At 34.5% G+C, this 20,283-nt stretch overlaps 1 protein-coding gene across 9 annotated transcripts in view; it reads right to left on the bottom strand.

Annotated features, from left to right (window-relative positions):
• Nucleotides 1-20,283, bottom strand: part of LOC123560650 (serine/arginine repetitive matrix protein 2-like) — a 107,412-nt gene that overhangs the window by 66,999 nt on the left and 20,130 nt on the right. Inside the window, exon 1 of one of the 9 annotated variants that reach the window (XM_053553320.1) lies at nucleotides 6,593-6,870. The exons of 7 other annotated variants lie outside the window; for them this stretch is intronic. Coding sequence is in view for 1 of the 2 variants with exons in the window: in XM_053553325.1 (XP_053409300.1) it covers nucleotides 6,593-6,603 (11 nt within the window). In the remaining variant the exon portion in view is untranslated. Of the gene's footprint in view, nucleotides 1-6,592; nucleotides 6,871-20,283 lie in introns of those variants that run through there. One more of the 9 variants, XM_053553325.1, reaches the window with a different exon arrangement.

The following is a 20,283-nucleotide window of genomic DNA, read 5'->3' as shown; positions in this document are numbered from 1 at the left end:
CCTCTGTCATTATTTAGTCATTTACAGCTGTAATGTCGCACATCATCTAAGTGGCAAATCATATTTTTATATCTTTTCCTACATTTGATCTATTATAGTGGGCAAACAGACTTGTGCATGCTTAAATCTTCTGTCCTTTTTCATTTTGTAGATGAATAAAATGTTGAAGAAGATGCTCTGGCAGCAATCATGCAAATTAACAGCACACTGGAGGTAGTCAGGCAACCTGTATTTAGCAGCAACTTGCCTTAAGCTGTCAGTCAGCTAACTTCCAAAAGTTAAACTGACATTCTAATTCAAACAAAGGCAGCCAGATTGTGTTGTTCCCTTGGCTGGCTGTATAATACAGTATGACTGTATCATTATAATGACCTGACTGTTTTCAAACTTCAAACTTCTCTGTGTGACCCTTGTTTGCAAAGAAAGTTATGGGTAACTTTAGCCCAATTTGTTAGCAAATGATTTTGGCACCAGAGTGAGGATACATACAGAGTTTGCTAGGAGTTGATGAGTTGTAACCTCAACTAAAACATTATTATCACTTGGCCTTGAACACTGGAGGAAATGTAAACTGGAATGTAACCATTATATATATGCAAAATGAACTTTACAATGTTTCAACACCTGAGAAGTGAGAATGTCACTGACCTTCTACTATACTGGAAAACCAAGGAGACTGCTTTTCTAGCAAAGTAACAATGCCAACACAGAAATGACCTTATATGCAAAGATTACAACCCATGGCTAAATGATTAAGGTCAGTCATGCAAAATGTCCTTCGCCAGGTTTAGAATGTAGAATTCATTTCATGTGAGGAAGCCAATCAGCTAAGAATGTTCTGAAAGTTCTCTTTCTATGTGCAGAGATACTTGGGGTCTTCCTTGGACTATTAAAGCTGTTGTCACACATGTACAACCTGCAGTCTGTGTGTGTAAACATAGCCATTAAGTTGTAGCTTGTATCCATTCAAATAAAAGGGAAGTAATCAGAAAATCTGAAAATTGTAACAAAAATTGTTTAAACTGTCTAAAAATCATTTAACAATGATATTGTTGCATGCAACAAAATATATTTTTGTGTTTGGTCCTAAACAATGCATCAATTAAATATTTTTACAACTGATTAAGTTTCAGTCACCTTACAGTAACATTATGAGCAAACAAGAGCTGTCACTAATGGTGACAAATGCCCCCCCACCCCTGCAGCGCCTTGACCTTTGACCTGGTGACCCTAATGTCAACAGGGGTCGTGTACTCAATAAGTACTATTAGCATGTGAAGTTTGAAGGTCCTGGGTGCAGTGGTTCGCGAGTAAAGTGCCTTCATGCAAAAAGTTAACGTGACGAACGAACGAACTAATGAACAAACTAACAAACAAACAGACAGACAGTTGAAAACTAATATGCCTCCCTTCGGGGGCATAAAAAAACAAGGATATAAAATAATGTATGTACATAATTTATCCAGCAGTTGCAATATCTAGGAAATTTATGGGCATAAATTTTCAGAAGCTCTGAGAAACAACTTGAGCAAACACCATAAAGCTTAATTAGCTCCCTTACAATCTCCCCAGCTTCCCATTGTGTAAGCTTACATAACAGTAGAGCTTTAAAATTGGTTTCTCATGTGTCAGAAACATCCAATTAGCCCTTACGAAAATGAAATATGGAAACAAGCTGGCATTAAGCTGCAAGGTAACTGTCAATGATCTGGTAACAGTCTGTCAAAAAAAAAAGGTAACTGGAAATAATCTGACTCCTACAGGGGAACAAACTTCCAAGAAAAAAAGTCTATCTGAAAATAACATGGACACTATTTCCATATTATTTCCAGTTTCTGGGAATAACCTGCAAACTATATGACAATAAACTGGCTCATAACAATCAGCATGTAAACACACTGACAATATTGTCAGCTTGTTTCCAGTGTCTGGAAGAAATCTGGCAGGAAAATGGCAAGGAACTGGAAATAAAAAACATAATTTCTATAATCAAATTGATATGGCAACACACTGGAATTGTAAACAAGAGCTGTTGGAGGACAGCAATGCCTCAACAGCCTTGTCAATTGAATGAAGACAAAAGTCGGAAAAGAGGAATAATCTTGTAAAACTGCAAAACAGGATTATGGAACCTGCACAGTGCATATCAGCTTATGGCAGTGGACAAGTGTGTGAAGTTTCAATCCATTTCTATTAGTGAGTACCAGCTTACATACAAAAACTTAAGCAAAAAATGCTATGTGGAAAAAGGGGCATAATTTTGAAAAAAAAAAGTTATAGGACCTGCTTAGTGCATGTCAGATCATGACAGTGAACAAACGTGTAATTAGTTTCAATCCATTCCCATAAGTGAGTACTGAGATACCAGCTTACATACAAAACTTTAACCTTCTAAGTCGAAAAAAGGCCATAATTTTCTAAAAAAAAAAACATACGGGCATGTCCAATAACTCGGCTATTCTTTGAATAGTTGAGATATAAATTACATAAGTGACAATATTGTATGAATTTTCTGTCTGTCTGACAGTACAATGGATATAAATTTACTCTGAGAGCAGATTCTGGCAATGCACTGGCTACACACTGACAATACACTGGCAATATACCCATCTTAGCAATTTTCACAGCAAAACAAATATTACAAGACACCTTATCAAAATGGCCGAGTATTGCATTTTTCCCTCCAAAATTATTTTCAGTTTTCAATAGTTTTCCAGCACTGATGGGCACATTGTAAAGGTACTTTTTCATCATTTTACAGTTATTGTTTTCATTGTAACACAGATTCTGTCCGCAACAAGTATTTGTGCTAAACAGATATAGAAAATTCAGAAGTCATGTATTTTTGCTACCCTGTAAAATTAAAGTTGCAAATTTACCATAATTTCCTTTGGTTTCAATATTATGTTATTGATAACTGAAATATTGCAAATCTTAATTGTAATTAAAATTGAGTCACAAGCAAATGAAGGTTTTAAGTCACATTAAAATTCATATTAAACATTAATAAAGATAAATAGAGAAAAATATATACTGACACTAAACTGGAAACAAACTTCCCATACACTGACAGTGCTATGACAATACAATGGTAATAAAGACAATTTTCCTAGGGGGAAATAAATAAGATTAGTAATACTGAGTAAGCAAGCGATATATTGGGATACTAGTCCATCTTTTGCTCAGTAGGTAGAGCGTCGATCTACGGATCATGGGGTCGCGAGTTCGATCTTCGGACGGGGCTTATGTTCTCCCTGACTATTTGATAAACGACATTGTGTTAGAAATCATTAGTCCTCCACCTCTGATTCATGTGGGGAAGTTGGCAGTTACTTGTGGGGAACAGGTTTGTACTGGTACAGAATCCTGGAACACTGGTTAGGTTAACTTCCCCCTGTTACATTACTGAAATACTGTTGAAAAACGACGTTAAACCAGAAACAAACAAACAAAACTAGTCCATCTGCCACACTAATGTATAAGTGCTCATAACTTTGTACTGCATGAAGGAATTTAGTTAAAACTTTAAATAATAATTCCAGTTTGCTAAAGTGTTTCTCTTGTCCATGTTAGAGAGCCCGGCATGTTGTGACTGACTTTACACTGACAATACAATGACAACACACTGGCAATATGCCAGTGTGTTGACAGAAAAATGTTTCCAGTTGACTGGCTGCGCACTGACAATACAAGGACAACAGACTGGAAAGTCCAAAAAGCCGCTTGTTGTCAGTTGTGTATCCAGTGTGTTGCCAGATTGGCATTGCATACCAGTTTGTTGTCAGTGTTTTATTTCCAGATACATCTATATAATTTAGCTCCTTCAAATAATTTTATATGAAAAATCAATGAAATTTTGTTAAAAGGTCATTACAAACATCACTGACAACAAACTGTATATAAACTGACAGCAGACTGGAAGTTAAATTGTACAGCTGGTTTTCAGATCTGGAAATTAGCTGACAAGTACATGGACACATGATGGTTATTCAGTGGCAACACACTGGGTCAGTTTATTGTCAGCTCTGGAAATAGGCTGGCAAGTAACTGGATTTAAGAGTATTATTCACTGGAAACACACAGGGATCGAATTTAACGGTCGCTAACTCGCGAAATTCGAGTAAGAATCAAAAAATGCGAGTAGAAAATAATGGCACTCGAATATTTTTGCGACCGCGTCCGAAAATCAACGCATTCGCTCAAACTGTCCTTTGTGCTTTTTAAAACTACTTTAGGGTAATTTTACCGATAACCACGTGACCGATTGTAGACGCTTGTCGTTTTATACAAATGTAATTATCGGATATTTAAGTAAGCGTCTATACGATATTTGTTTACGATTTGCTCCCGTGGTTCGCAACATGGATGGAAAATGAATAAAATAACTAGTTTCTTCGGGAGAAAAAGGCCCGCGGAGGCTGACAATGACAGTGAAAGCAAGGGGAGTGACCCAAAAGAACCTAAAGCAACATCGGCCGTTTCGACGACGAGTACTTTGGTTCGTACCGCTCAAACCACAAAGTCCCGGTCTAACCCCACGGCATCTGTCAAAACTGTAAAAAAATGGGAATCCGAGCTAAATATAAAACTTTTGTATGAAACAAAAGAAAATGATGACAATATAAGTAGAAACGTTACACTGGTACCTTGTGGCTTTATTGTTAGAAATTTTCATGTAATAGACAGTGGATAAGTTTGTATGAATAAATAACAAAAACATTAGAGGTTTTTATAGTTTACTTTCAAGTCAGTCAGTAAACACAACAGCAGAGCTGTACATAAAACAACAAAAAATATCACTTTAGGTTATACAATTTAGTGAGCAAACAACCTCTAAATAATTGCTAGTGGAATTAACCATTTTGCTAGTGGAAAAAAATGGCACTAGCAAAAAATTGCTAGTGGAAAAAAAAGTTAAATTCGATCCCTGACACACTGGACATAAACTGACCATACACTGACAATAGGGAAGGCTTTTCGTAAGGGAAATAGCAGCAAAACCTAATTAAACAAGTGCTTGTATGTTCTATTCAGGCAGATAGAAAGAAAATTGGAATGCTTTTTTCTCCTACATATCAAGTAAGCTAGTTACTAGGGCAATCCCAATACCATGACTTTAAGTAAGTTTGGTTTACTTTTGCCTATATTTTCTTGTCCTTCGGGATCATCGATTTCAACTTAATCATTTAGATTTGAAGATTGAGTCCTGCTTGGGCCAGTGCTGGGGGGCATGGGCAGTGTTGCATTTTCCATTACTGCTCATGAACAGACTCAATCAAACCGAGTCTGCAATTTTCACTATTTGCCTTGTTCTCGGTGCTTCCGAGGGATCTACTTTTCAGATTTTATTTACTGAAGGGAGAGTTTTAAGCTTAAATAAAATTGGGGTTGTCAACCATAAAACAGAACAGGCTGGTTTCTGCTATACATTTCTGAAAAAAAAATTACTAAGTACTGTAAAATCTGGTATTTGTGAAGTATGTTCTTTATTTCTGGGCCTTTCCACTTGACAATATGTGCTCAGTAACATTTATGAAAACTATGCAGCCAAGTACTCCTGAGCTATCAGCAGTCTGAAACAATATGAGCTAATTTCTTACAGGGACAATTGTCAACAGAAAAAGATGACAAGTGTTATTTAGATATGGAATGTAACTTTCTAAACCTTGCAAAATTGAAATGAATTCAATATTCAACTTGATGCAGTTGTAAAGTTAGTTTCTACAGCTGAAAACTTGCACAGCTATCTATCATGAGGAGAGATTGGCATGATTGTTGTTGTATCACCATTATCTACATAATCATGCAAACATCATAAAATCCCTGTAACAATCACATTCAATCAGTCAGAATCATTTTAACTGTACTGTTGCAGGTGAACTGAAACCAGGTACTAAGACCAACTAATCTATGGTGCTCATTGCCAATTACTGCAGGGTTGATGATATATATTTTGTACCCGTCACCAAAAAACAACAGGAAGTGATGTCATCGATTCAACTTCTGGCTTAGGATACTTACCAGTGACCTTGACTTTGGAGGTAGAGACCTCACTCTTGAGCACAACAAACCTTTTAATCATGTTCAATATTTGTGTAAAGTTTCACCTAAATATATTGATCTGAGAGACAAGGTATTTCTGACTGATGGATGGACAGACATATTAGACTGTCAAAAACCTGTAAATATATTTTAACTGACTATTCTCCCACTCAAAATGCTAATGTTTTTTCTAACAGTTTAAAACAACATTTTTTGCTGTTATATAACATTTTCTTCTTGTATTAAACACTAAATTTAAACACAGTAATTCCAAATACTTGAAAATACTTATTCCCAAGTGTTGTGTGTGTGTGTTTTTTCTACTTCAAATTTTAATGCAATACTATAATCTAGTATATCCACACACCCCAAAACACTGAACTATATTCTATATTTTATTAACTAGGAATTCCATACTTAAAACACTAGAAACAGTACAAACAACAAAAATGTATCATTTCAAAACAGAGTTTCTGACATTAATAACAATCAGCCTAACGGGCTTATCAGTAAAGCAAATATAACAATATTACACAAGAATTATATGTACCTGGTTTTCATAGTTCTCCTAAGAAAACACACCAGGCCCTATACTTTAATATCCTAGCTAAATCCACAAACACTTAACATCCAAATTATCCGCATAAACCACTTCCTTCCGTTGTGACATACAATTCACATATGTTGCTAATCGGTTAAATCCAGTTCATTTTGATATTTTACAATCTCTAACACTTAATTCCTTTTTGTTTACGTTTTACTCCAAATGTTATCATATATAAATATATCCATAAAACTGTAACAAGACAAAAAATGCATGTATGTACATCCAGCTATGTTATAAACAATGTAAATAAATCCTACAATGTAGCTGTGATAATATATTGTAGCCAATCATAAAGAGCCTGAGATTGTATATTATATATGAGTAAGTAGGTAAACAAGTTCATACACTGTCATAACTACATATCTACCTATTGTAACCAATTGCTTACGGCAGCCAGATTATTTTCATTTTTCAAAAGAAAAAATTTAATAGTTTCTGAGCTGGATATGAATCAAAATTTTCTATCCTAGGAAGTATTGGACTATAAAATGTTACTTATTATGGCTGCAAACATTTTGTTGTTTTTGTTGTTTATTTTCAGCTTACAATTTTCTACAGGCAAACATTAACAATGTATTATAGCAGATGATAAGTGCAGTTTGAACTAAGAATATCCTGGCGAAATGATGACCATGGTTGACCATGGTCACATCGGTTTTTGATATATGACCATGTTTTAACATGGTCAACCATCAAATACCATGTGGTGAAAACATGGTCAGGAGCATGGTCGGCCATGTCAACCATGGGAGATAAGATTGGCCATGGACGACCATGGTCAGAAAAGACAATCACCAGTTTGACCATGGCCTTTTTCAACCACGGCTGACCATAGACTACCAAGGTCATGTTAGTAATTTTCACACTAATCAAGTTTTACAATGCACTTGAAAGACGCCTGACTGCATTTTGGCTCATAAAGTTTTCCGAGTTATAGAATAGTTTTCCTGCATTTATAGACAGATTCAAAGGTAAAATTTTATAGTGTTGTCATCTTAGCAATATCCTTAGGACGGCCAGCACATATTTATTCAATCTCGCCAGGCATATATATGTTTTTGACAACATGAAAATGACATTACTCGACCTTCAGCTATTTCCAGAAGTAAAGAAAATGAAAGTAGAAATGCTAAACTTGCAAACAAAAGCCGTATTTTGATTTGTAGATTGTCAGGGGTCACGCGCAGGGGTCATCCCGTCTAAATGTAATTGCGCGCGGACTTCTTTTCTTTTTTTTTTTTTTTTGCTATTGGAGAGTCAATTTTCAGCACTTTCTTATGAATTGAAATTACCTGGGCTTTAGTATGGCATGTCAGCTTTTCATCTACGAAAAGATCTTTGAGCTCGGGATAAACACAAATCCCATAGGGTTCTGTAACGGACCAAGGGTACATTGATAATTTTGGAACTTCATCAAATCGTTCAATAGTTCGTTTTTGATGTTGTCTGAGAGTGTCAGTATAATATTGCCTCGGATGCAAGATATAACTGTATTTGAGAGCTGCAGACCTAGACATTTCAGAAATACTTTCAAAATAAATTTTGTGTAATAAATGTTGATTCTACGGAAGCGTGAAAGGGCTATCAGACGCTAATACGTTTTATTACGTTAAGGCTGCAGAAAGGATATGACAAATAAATGACTGACTTGCAAAAATAGATACAGACTGCAACTGTCATGTATTTTCACCTTTTCAAATTCATAGTTATACTTTTTTGATAGTCAGTAATCACCACGGTTGACCATGGCTGTGGACCTTGGCCGACCATGGTTGACTGTGGTCCACAACCATGGTTGAACATGGTTTTTGACCATGTTCTGATATCATGTTTTATGACTGTGGTGCCAATTATCACAGCCATGGTCAACCATGGTAAACCATTGTCTCATGACCATGAACTACTATGGTAAACCATGAAATACCATGGTAATAAACCGTCAATTTCAACAGGGTAATATTCCCCAGGACCAGTAATTACATAAAACAATAGTAACAAAATCAGGAATTAAATAAAATGCAATATTGTAACATTTTAGCCAACATCTTCAGTGGACAATGTGGTACATAAAACAAGAGTTGTCAGGGGACAACAAAATGAAAAGTTTCTGAAAGAGGGGAGGTATTTTTCGGCATGTATTTTTGAGTGTGGACTGTTTGGTGGGTGGGAGATGGCTGAGTTAAAGAAACAATACTGAGAAACATAATAACATGAAAATAAAAGATTAAAATAATTTTTAAAAGTAAAAATAGAAAAGGGGGCTCATTGTATAACTGAAAACTTAATATAGTGTTGGGGGTGACAAGGTACAGAACAAATAAGTAAATATGTACTTCATTGAAAACCGTAAAAACAACAAATTGAGGAGAATTAATGTCATGGTGGATGAAAACATCCTTTTTGGAGTGGAGAATGGGGCTCAAAAAATATTGATAGTAAGACTTCAACAGAAGATTTTGCTGGAGCTAACTAGATGGACTTTCAACACAATCCACTGCACTATAATTGTTGTTACAGCATTTTATTTTTTAATAAATGCTAATATACAGTCACTGTCTTTCTTGTATAGGTGCAGAAACAACTTTAACAAGGTATCACACAACAAAAATATTGTTAAAATGATTTGGTAATATAATATATCATAAATTTACAAAAAGTGACAAATACAGCAAGATGACAATTGATTATGGGCAGGTGTCCTATGTCTAATTAAGTAGCCCTTTATAGTTATAAATGTATCATGTTTCATACAGCTATAGTAAATGTGACCACTTCAGTTGGCAATTGTAAGATGGAAGACTAATGAGTAACAGGTTACTACCATGTTACAATTTTAAATACAACAGTATGTAAGTTTGAAATGAAGGAATGATTTAACTGGTACAGAATGAAGATCTAACTGGTAGTGACAGAATGATGCAGGTCAAGCACAAGAAACATCGTATGCACTCCAAATGGAATTCCTTTACCAGTGGATTCAGGGATTAATTTAAGTGCCTTGAAGCAGAGATTCTTTTGACTAATTTAAACCATGCTTAACATTTGTGCAGTTTCAATAAAATTCCTTGCACAGTATAAAACAAACTAGCGTACAGAAGGAAAATGCTATCACTGTATTATCTCCCTTCGCATATACTTCATTCTTTTTCAGTTCTACTGAGGGCATTCTTGGGTTGACACCAGCCTATAAAATCAGCCATCTATATTATTTTTAAAACTGAATCTTTCAAAATTTATATCTACTTACCAATACATAAAATAGCCCAAATACAAAAATAATTCACAAAACTAGAATTCTGGCAGCAAGTTATAAGACATTGATCTTCTCATCAGATTTTCATCATAAACATCAATAGTTTATATGGGGGCACATCTGGACATAAGGAATAAAAGTGGCTCTCAGTGAATTGCTCAATTAAACAGTGGACAATATAAACAATACTAAAATCCACATAAAAATGATCCATATCGATTAATCAGAATTACAGTAGACTCCCGGACTGACAAACTCATTCCAGGGCATTATGATTCCGTCATAAATTCTTTCTAGTCTAATTATATCTATTTATGGAATGCCGAAAAGAGCTTAGTATCATTTAGAAACGAGACAATTGTCTTGCATGTAATAACTAAGATTGCAAGCTGTCGAAGAAAACAAGAAGCATTTCCCTTCCATTAGAAACCTGCCGTTTGATGTAACATAATATTTACATAACAATGAGAATTGTGATATTATAAATTATAAGCCACCAAGTATTGAAAATAGAGATCTTTTATCTCCAATTTTACACAGTAATTACTTACAAATCCAAGATCTTAAAATATTCTGACATAGGTTTTTACAGATTTTATTGGTATGGTCAACACTATTCAAAGTCATGTAACCACAGCAATCTGTGCTCTATTAACTTTAATGGCGCAAGAAAACTTACATTTCTGAGTATATTTCTAAGTATTTAAAGAAAAATAAATAAATAAATAATAAAAGTACGAAATTATTTAAGTAATTTCTCAGATATATAGTCAACATACATAATCTATCATAGATCAATTGAACTAAGTTTATTCCGTCATTTGAAAAGTATGAGCTCTTGTGCCGAGGAGAGGAAAGAAAAAACCTCTAAAAGCTTTTTAATATACAAGAAAGCAGAACCAATCACCATAAATAAGAAAGTAATAGCTCCCATGAGGTTTAAAATAATGTAATAAAAGGCTTCAAACAGCTATTGTTTCTTTCCCCCAAAAAACAACACCAGGAAGTTATAAAACAGAAAAAGACTTCTGGCCGCCAGTACTTTTATAAGTATTGAATAAACTGTCCAAACTGCTGTAATTATACCAATCATTCAAGGCATCCTGGAAATGTAAGCCTCAGAGGACAATGGTCAGTTGTGGTTGTTAAACAGTAGGTTGTTAGTTAGAGAAATGCTTTGCCAGTTGAAGGAAAGTTTGTTTGTTTTTTGTGGGTGGTTTTGTGCGGTTTCTCCAAAGTATTTTAGTAACGTAAAAGCAGGCACTCATAGGGCAATGGTCAACAGAAGACTGAGAATACTAAGTGCTAAAGAAATTGTTTACTCAAGTTGATGGAAAGTAACCTTTACTCTGCAAGTAACTGTCAGCTTTTCCACAAGAACCAGAGATGGAAGACATATGATTAGAGACACAATGTCCTTTATCAAATCGTCAAAGAGAATATATGCCTCATCAGGGGAACAAACTCAAAATCTACTGCTCCATAAATCTGCACTCTCTATATTCAGCTAATAAAGAAGGCAGGACAAAATATAGTAGAACAAAGTATATATTATTTTTTGTGAAGTGGCCTGCAAATGTTAATAGATATGGGTCATAACTTATAAAGCTGAATGTGGAGACCAGCCTGAGACTGTAGCCTTGCCATTGGTTAATTTCAAAATCTGTGCTCTGAAACAACCAATCAGATGCTGGATCTCCTGATGATTGATGTCATAATTCAGTTTTATAATCTTTGGACCAGGTTTTATGAAACATACAACATCTATGTTCATTTTACTGTTAAAAGCAAAAGGTTTATTAATTGATAATATCACACTGCTAATGACTTCTCAACAAGAAAATAATAATTCCAAACACGCAATGAATGTGGAGGGTGATCAGCTTTGGTAGGATTGAAGAAATTTAACTTCCACACTAATCATAATGAATCAAAGTGTTCAATAAACAGGAAAAAACAGTAATGTGAATACATGCAAGCATAAGCATCTAAAATTCCAACTGTCTAAAATTTCAGCATAATAAATAACACCTATTCTTCTCCGGTATGAATAACGTAAATAATTCACATTCATTGTCAATAAGGCAGGTAGAAACGAACTGTTCAGACCATTCTGTATTTCAATATGGCAGCCAGTACCAGCAGCCAATATCAAATGATCATGCCTCATTAATTATAGACTGACCAGGTATGAATCATGCCCCAGTAGATAGGCTCCAGCCACCTGATGAACTCTGTCTGATAATGTACAGTCAGTATATTACAATAATATTTATGTTTTAAGTGTCAGTAATAATCAGCATCTGTTCAGGTGTCTCTTCTCTAACCACAATAATACAGTGTAACCACAATCATACAGTGTAACCACAATCATACATGACATGTGTAACCACAATCATACAGTGTAACCAAAACTATACAGTGATCATACAGTGTAACCACAATCATACAGTGTAATGACAGTTATACAGTGCAACCAAAAATATACAGTGTAACCACAACCATACAGCATCACCACAATAGTACAGTGTGACTACAATCATAGTGTAACCATGATCATACAGTGTAACCACAATCACACAGTGTAACCATTATCATACAATGTAACTACAATCATACAGTGTAACCATTATCATACAGTGTAATCACAACCATACAGTGTAACCATTATCATACAGTGTAACCACAACCATACAGTGTAACCATTATCATACAGTGTAACCACAATCATATAGTGTAACCACAGTCATACAGTGTAACAGTAGTTATACAGTGTAACCACAACCATACAGAGTAACCACAATCATACAGTGTAACAACAATCATACATGTGTAAGCACAACCATACAGTGTAACAACAATCATATAAAGTAACCACAATCATACATGTTAACCACAATCATACAGTGTGACTGCAATCATACAGTGTAACCACAACTATACAGTGTAACCACAATCATACAGTATAACCACAATCATATAGAGTAACCACAATCATACATGTGTAACTGCAATTATACAGTGTAACCACAACTATACAGTGTAACCACAATTATACATGTGTAACCACAATCGTACAGTGTAAGCACAATCACACAGTGTATCCACAACTATACAGTGTAACCACAATCATACAGTATAACTGCAATTCTACAGTGTAACCACAACTATACAGTGTAACCACGATCATACATGTGTAACCACAATCATACTGTGTTAGCACAATCACACAGTGTAAAGACAATCATACAGTGTAGCGGCACTATACAGTGTAAAGACAATCATACAGTGTAACCACAATCATACATGTGTAAGCACAATCACACAGTGTATCCACAACTATACAGTGTAAACACAATCATACAGTGTAACCACAATCATACATATGTATACACAATCATACAGTGTAAGCACAATCACACAGTGTAAACACAGTCATACAGTGTATCTACAACTATACAGTGTAACCACAATCATACAGTGTAACCACAATCATACATGTGTAACCACAATCATACAGTGTAAGCACAATCACACAGTGTAAACACAATCATACAGTGTATCCACAACTATACAGTGTAAACACAATCATACAGTGTAACCAAAATCATACAGTGTAACCAAAATCATAGTGTAACCACAATCACACAGTGTAACCACAACTATACAGTGTAACCACAATCATACAGACCACAACCATACAGTGTAACTACAGTGTAACCACAATCATACAGTGTAACTACAGTGTAACCACAATCATACAGTGTAACTACAACCATACAGTGTAAACACAATCATACAGTGTAACCACAGCTATAGAGTGTAACCACAATCATACAGATGACAAGATGCACTGAATTTCATCAATATTTGACAAGAAGAAAACGATATTGCAAGCTTTTATATCTTATATTATCAAAAGGGCATCAAAGAACTACAAAATTACATTTCACGGCTAACACAGTTGTTAAGACAATGTCAGAAAAAATTAATCAAAATTAACAACTTCATTGAAAATCATCTGAATTGACCCAAAAACACTTCATCTGTATCACTGCTAAAATCAAGAGTCCGTGGAAATGGCAACATTTCCTGTTCTGGTCTGATAATTTTTCAGAGTTATTGCCCCTTGATCACTTTATTTATCTTCCACTGCATTATCTCATCCCAACATTTTAAGGAAAGACAATAAATAATTCAGCTGGACAAAAAAACAACTAAACTTGGCATGGCAAATAATGCAGACGACAATGATGCATGTACAATATTTATTGATGGCACTAGTATTTCTTTCTGCAACATGTGTCACCAATAGTTTATGGCTGAACAATATGTTACGCCGGATATTGCAAAGGTAATGAAAACAGCTTCAAAAGACAGCTATTGTGCTTGTGTAAGAAGCATCTGACAGTATACTGTTTCAACAGCAATGATTCTTTATTGACCAAAGTCGAAAATGATTATATTAATACTCTATACATTTTGTTGCAACCTTCAAGGTGTCTTCATGTATGTTTGTTAAGACGGACACATAAGGGCCGTTTTTCCAGCAGTCTTAAAATGAGAATTAGTATGTTTCACAGTCAAGCTGCATTTTGTTCTGGCCCAAAAAATTGATGTCTGTACCAAGTATGTGTTCACCCGTCATGCTGCAAAGATGACCATGACAATATCAGGCAGTTGATTGGGTTTGGTGTCCGGAGATAACTGAACTGGCATATTAAGACACTGAAGTATCTCCCACATGATTGTGGGCACATGAGAATGGCTGCTGTTGTAGAGGTTTCTCATACAACTCTCATCTTTGCATACTTCACAATTCCCATACACCTCATACACTTCCCCAGCAAAATGATTTAATACAACAATACGTCATTAAATAAGAGAAAAATAGAAATACTCACCTCACATTATTGCAGAATGGAAATAAAAGCGCTCCCATTTTAACTAAATCCATATATGTACATATCATCACTATTAATACTGATTACGGTGTAACAGCCAAAGGCTTATTAAAGTAACTTATCTGACGATCTTAGCCTGTGAAAAATTCATGGAATTATTTCCAAGTAAATCCAGCGGAAACTATTACCGTCATCTGATATATTATTGATCAATTAATTCTCTGAATAATCGCAATTAACTTCATAACAACTGGTGACATTTAGGATTAAGAGTGAACAGTTTAAAACTCCATGAAAGAGTATTTGAGCAACTCAGTTTACGAAGAGCGCAAAATCTGATATCCCACCTGCTTTTTTCTATCAATTCAAATTATTTACTATCACAACCTATATTAGTTTTATAGTTATCAAGAAAAAGGCATTCACAAACACATACACACACTGTAGGTAACTAAATACGGTATAAAAACGTGTTTTACGAGATGTTTGACCAACAGCAGTATCTGACTTCCAACAATTTTCTATATCTGTATTGATCTATCCCTGATACCTTACCAGACAATCAGACGTATATCTTTTCTGAATTAATCATTACACTGTATTTTCATGCTGCATTCTACTTACTCCAACACTATTAAATATTATCATATGTCCCATTTCTGAACTTAACCCATGTTTCCATTTTATACATTTTTTCACTGTTTTAATTGTGGTAAATATGCATTGTGCAATATCTTGAAAATCAGTGAGTAAAATTCCTTTGCATTTAATCAGCAACGTTGAATAGTACCATTTATTCTGACAATTTGTTAATTTGTTTCACAAATTTTAACAAGAATTCTTTTAAATATCTCCTTGAAAAATCCCATTATGAATTCTCTTTTATTCCATTTATGGCACTGGAATCAATATGAAAACAGTTCGAAATTCCACAAATATTCACGATGAATGACTATCGTCTTAAATCATCCCTTGTTATACCAGAAGACATTCAGCGTTAAACATGCATTACGCTGCATGCATCAGTGTCCGTACATTATGATACTGTCAAATATTCGTAACTGAGTCACACTTCATTTTCCTCTTGAAAAGGCAAAAGAAGTCGGACATTGATTTTTTACGAAGAGGTTCTCTGTAGGGAATATCTCACCATCCTAAACTGTTAGGATACCATCCTCCACACTTTCCGTTATTGATGACTTCCTTTTTGTAATTACAACTGACTAGAACAAATTCTCTGGAAAGTCTGACACAGTTATTAAAGAAGAATATAAATATATTCTGTGAAGGTCAGAAAGTTGAAATAAAGTAAACAGTTTTGGGAATAGATGAGAAATGAAAAAATCCATTTTGATAACTGAAATAATATATAGAGGATATTATTTTGTTTGTTCAGTCTGAGATTGAATATCTTTCACCAGTGAACATCAGATAAATATTTTCATGAGCCACCAGCCACAAGTGTACGTTAGATACCCATGCATAATGCACACCCGTGTATAATACACACCCCTGATTTTCGCCCAAAATCCTGGAAAAAAAATAATTTAGGTCAATTTTGCAGTATAGAAAACGGAAGTTGAGTTTACATCGACAGCAGTAATAAATTACCGCCGTGGTCAAGAGAGGAACGATTTTTGTTTTGTTGAAAATAAAACCAATAAAATATTGTTATATTTGCTGTTTCAACGTTATAGATCAAATGGCCAGTAATTATCAGCAATTAGCGTGACGCCTTGTGTGTTTTGTTGTTTACAGTTTGATCTCGGTTAAAGATAAAAATTGATCTTAATATTTACGATTTTTGATATTTCTTTCTTCAAAATATGATTAAATTTTTGTGTAAGGAAAAATTAACTACTCATCTATTACTGAACGCAACGGCAATAATTGTAGTTTTTTGCCTAGACAGTTAGTGCAGTGAGTAGTTTCCCTTTATTGGAAAGGCGAAAATCGTAACAAACTTGTTTTGAAGCAGGAAAATCATCTGTACCTGTGTATAATACGCACCAAAGATTTGAGGGTGGTCCCGGGGATAAAAAACTGTGCATTATACACAAGCATCTTAGGTAAATATGGCGTTCATGAGTGAAATATATTTTGATCTTACCTGTAAAACAAACAAATTTTCTTTTTATTTCATGTTTTGACTAAATTTACCCCTTTTATAGTTTCTTTTCAGAGAAAAATACATTTGACATTTTTCACTAATATATGTAAAAATACAAGATCTATTTCACCATAATATTTTGGTAATTCACTGAACACTGTTACATGCACAGAAAGCATAAGTAAGGCAAAGAGGCGTTACTGAGGGATAAAAATATCTAACTCCTAAACTGCTGGTCAAGAGCTGCATGGTCAGAAAACCTGGGGCAAGAGATGGTAGCAACTCCATAATTCTTTACTCGTCAGAAATTCATTAAGCAGTCATTTAGTGAAGTGAATGTGTAACACTTCTTTAAAATCAACACAAAATGTCTTTTTTTCATCACAGAAAATTATATATTATAACAAAATTAACATTTCCTTGCAACAACATCTGTAGTCACAGCCTTCCCTACCAGTCATGGTCTGTCAAGGAACACACAGACATGATCATGCACTGACCATTCGGAACATGACACATGCTTTCAATCATGCATGTAGACCTACAGTCAATACATGTCAATGCAAGGAAACCCCTGTGCACAACAGGCCAGTTACCAACCAAAGACTAACCTCAACAATGACAACATTCAAGCTACCCAAGCATACACAAACCATGTCTTTAGCATTTCTATTATAAAGAAAAACGGATCAATATGAAAAATCATCTGTTACAATATCAATGTCAAAAGAAGCAAGCATTTATAAACAAAAGGATCAATTATTTCTATGCAAGGATCACCAGAAAAATACCTGATCATGGCTCTCAGCAGGTGACAAAGACCGTCAGCTCCAACATGACAGTGTGAGATTACAAGAATTACTCACTACCATTGCTAACATTCATAATCAATAGTTCTATCTTTTTGTGTTATATCATCTGATTGACTATCACTTTAAACTGCAGGATAGAAATATTGGTTTTTGCATACTTTGGGTTCAAGGTGGTCAATCACATATAAGCATTATTATAAAAACCTTTTTTCACTTTCAGTAATTTTTAGTTAGAGATTTATTTAAAAGGAACAAAAATATCCATTACATACAGTTCCCAATTACAATGTATGTTTTACAAATTTTGCTATTACCTCCCTTTACTATTAAAATATTCAAAATACTGAATATTTCTTTTTATTTCAATAAAATTTCTAGTTTTAAATATGCATTTGATAGATATCATACAAATTTTAAAACTGTATACAGTGGGTCTTATATCTTTATACATTTGTAATTTCTTTAGCAATGTATGTTTATCAAACAAATAAGTTAAAGTTCCATAAGGCTTTAAATTATATGTTTAAAACAGATGAAACAGCTATCTAAATAGATGTTATGCATAATTACATGGTTAGAAAAGTGCTACTTTTAATATTGAACATGTACTTTTACAGTTAGAGCCATAAAGGGAGGTAATAAAAAACAGTAGATTCAATTTAAATTCTACTATATTCATCAGTTTCAAACCTGTCGCAAATCTGATTACTGGAAATAGAATTTAACAAGAAATTAATATATTTTACAATCATAATGGAAAAAGTGGCAGCCTCATTTGAAACAAAGGCATTATAAGCCTTTAACCTTGACAGGAAAATAAAAAATTTAAAAACTCTAACTTGTATGAAGGGCTAAATGAACATGATTAGATATTAAAGTTTCTGACAGATCTGTAACTTGCCCAAAATCTGATTAACAACCTTTAACCTGCTAAAATATTGGTTTTTCAAATAATTTCCTGGTGCAGATGAGTTGAAACATGCATTGTAAAGCTTTTATTGATCACTGATTACAGGCTATGCAAACAAAAATTCATAAATTCTGTAGGAGAAATGCAAATTTCAATGCAAAATGGAATAGAAATGTAAACAAATGACACACTTTTCTATTTCCCTGAAAAAGATAGCATTATATTACTTCAATATTTTCCTCAAGTTATAATTTCAGAAACACATGTAGAATGCAATACTCATGTTTTTTATGATACTATGGACTGGATTTTTTTTTAAATTCCTTTGGAAGATTTGAAGTGCAAAAATGTATAAAGTCTGGCCAAACCAAAATAATTATGTTATAATTTTGGGAATGAAATCCTAAGAGAATGAAACGCTTAAAAACATACCGATTCCCTTTTCCAGACAAAACTTACAACCACTTACTTGGACAATTATCTTATTAATACAAATATAGTCTATAAATAGCTAAGCACAAACTTCATTAGTTGACTGGTAAAGTAATAACTGTTTGTTTGAGCATAACAATTCACAGAACTTTTCATTTTTTTCTTCCAAGCTACTTAGGTTATAAACTTATTGCAGAATAATACTGAATTAAGATATGACCCCAGCACTGCACCTCAGCTGCAGTTTAAAACTGATCACTATCACTTTATACCTTAACAAACACAAAGGAAATATCGTCGCCAGTCATACTCGATAATAACAAGTAGCCATTTCCTAACTCCCAGCCACAAAGTTCTCACGTTGTGCATAATTACATGAAATACTTATTATGAGCATACTGAAATGCTACCACCATTCCCTTGAAGGAAACACATAATGCTTCCCCCTCTAAACTGAGTTCATTTAAATAAGTAACACACAGAAAAAAAAAACAAACTCTTTAACTGAACTGACTTATTGTAAAAGTCATGTTGCACCTCAAACAAATGTTCCACTTTTTTAGCTTCACAAACTTAAATGCCAGGTTTGCCAGGTACAGTATGCTGCACATTATAACAGGCTCAAGGTGGTGAAAACACAGTTGATTCTGGTAAAGCCTGAAATCTGTGTATTGGAGCAATGGCTGGGTCATCATGTGAGCAAGCAGTCCTGCTAGCTTGTGGCATGTCAGTGGTTCTACTCGGGAGTCAGCCCTCAAAAAATTCCCGAGGGACACCAGTCCTGATGCCCAGCTGGGAAGCTGACATAATGTTATAAACAGTTTTCACAATACATTGACTCTTCAATAGTAATTATATTAATCTTATTTCCCTTTGCTAAAATCTTTAATGATTCAAGAAACTCGGAGGAGAAATACAGAAGAGTAAGTTTCTGAGAGTCCAAGTGTGAATGATTATAACTAAACTGATAATACAACTAGAAGGTGTTTTTGTCACAAAAACATGTCTCCCCCCTATGTATACCTTTAGCTCTGGCGGCCATTTTGTGCAGCGATGTGGAACATGTCTGCAATATGCACAACTAGGCTTGATACTGATCACTCCTGTGAAGTTTTGTCGAAATCCGGCCAGCAGTTTGTCCTGTGAAAGCCTGACAAGCTTAATGTGGACGGACAGACAAACAGACGGCAAAGGCAAAAACAATATGTCTCCC

This window comes from Mercenaria mercenaria, chromosome 10 (genome assembly GCF_021730395.1).
Source record: "Mercenaria mercenaria strain notata chromosome 10, MADL_Memer_1, whole genome shotgun sequence".
Lineage (NCBI taxonomy): Eukaryota > Metazoa > Mollusca > Bivalvia > Venerida > Veneridae > Mercenaria > Mercenaria mercenaria.
Note: the sequence above shows the minus strand (reverse complement) of the source record. Positions and strands in the feature narration are given on the sequence as shown.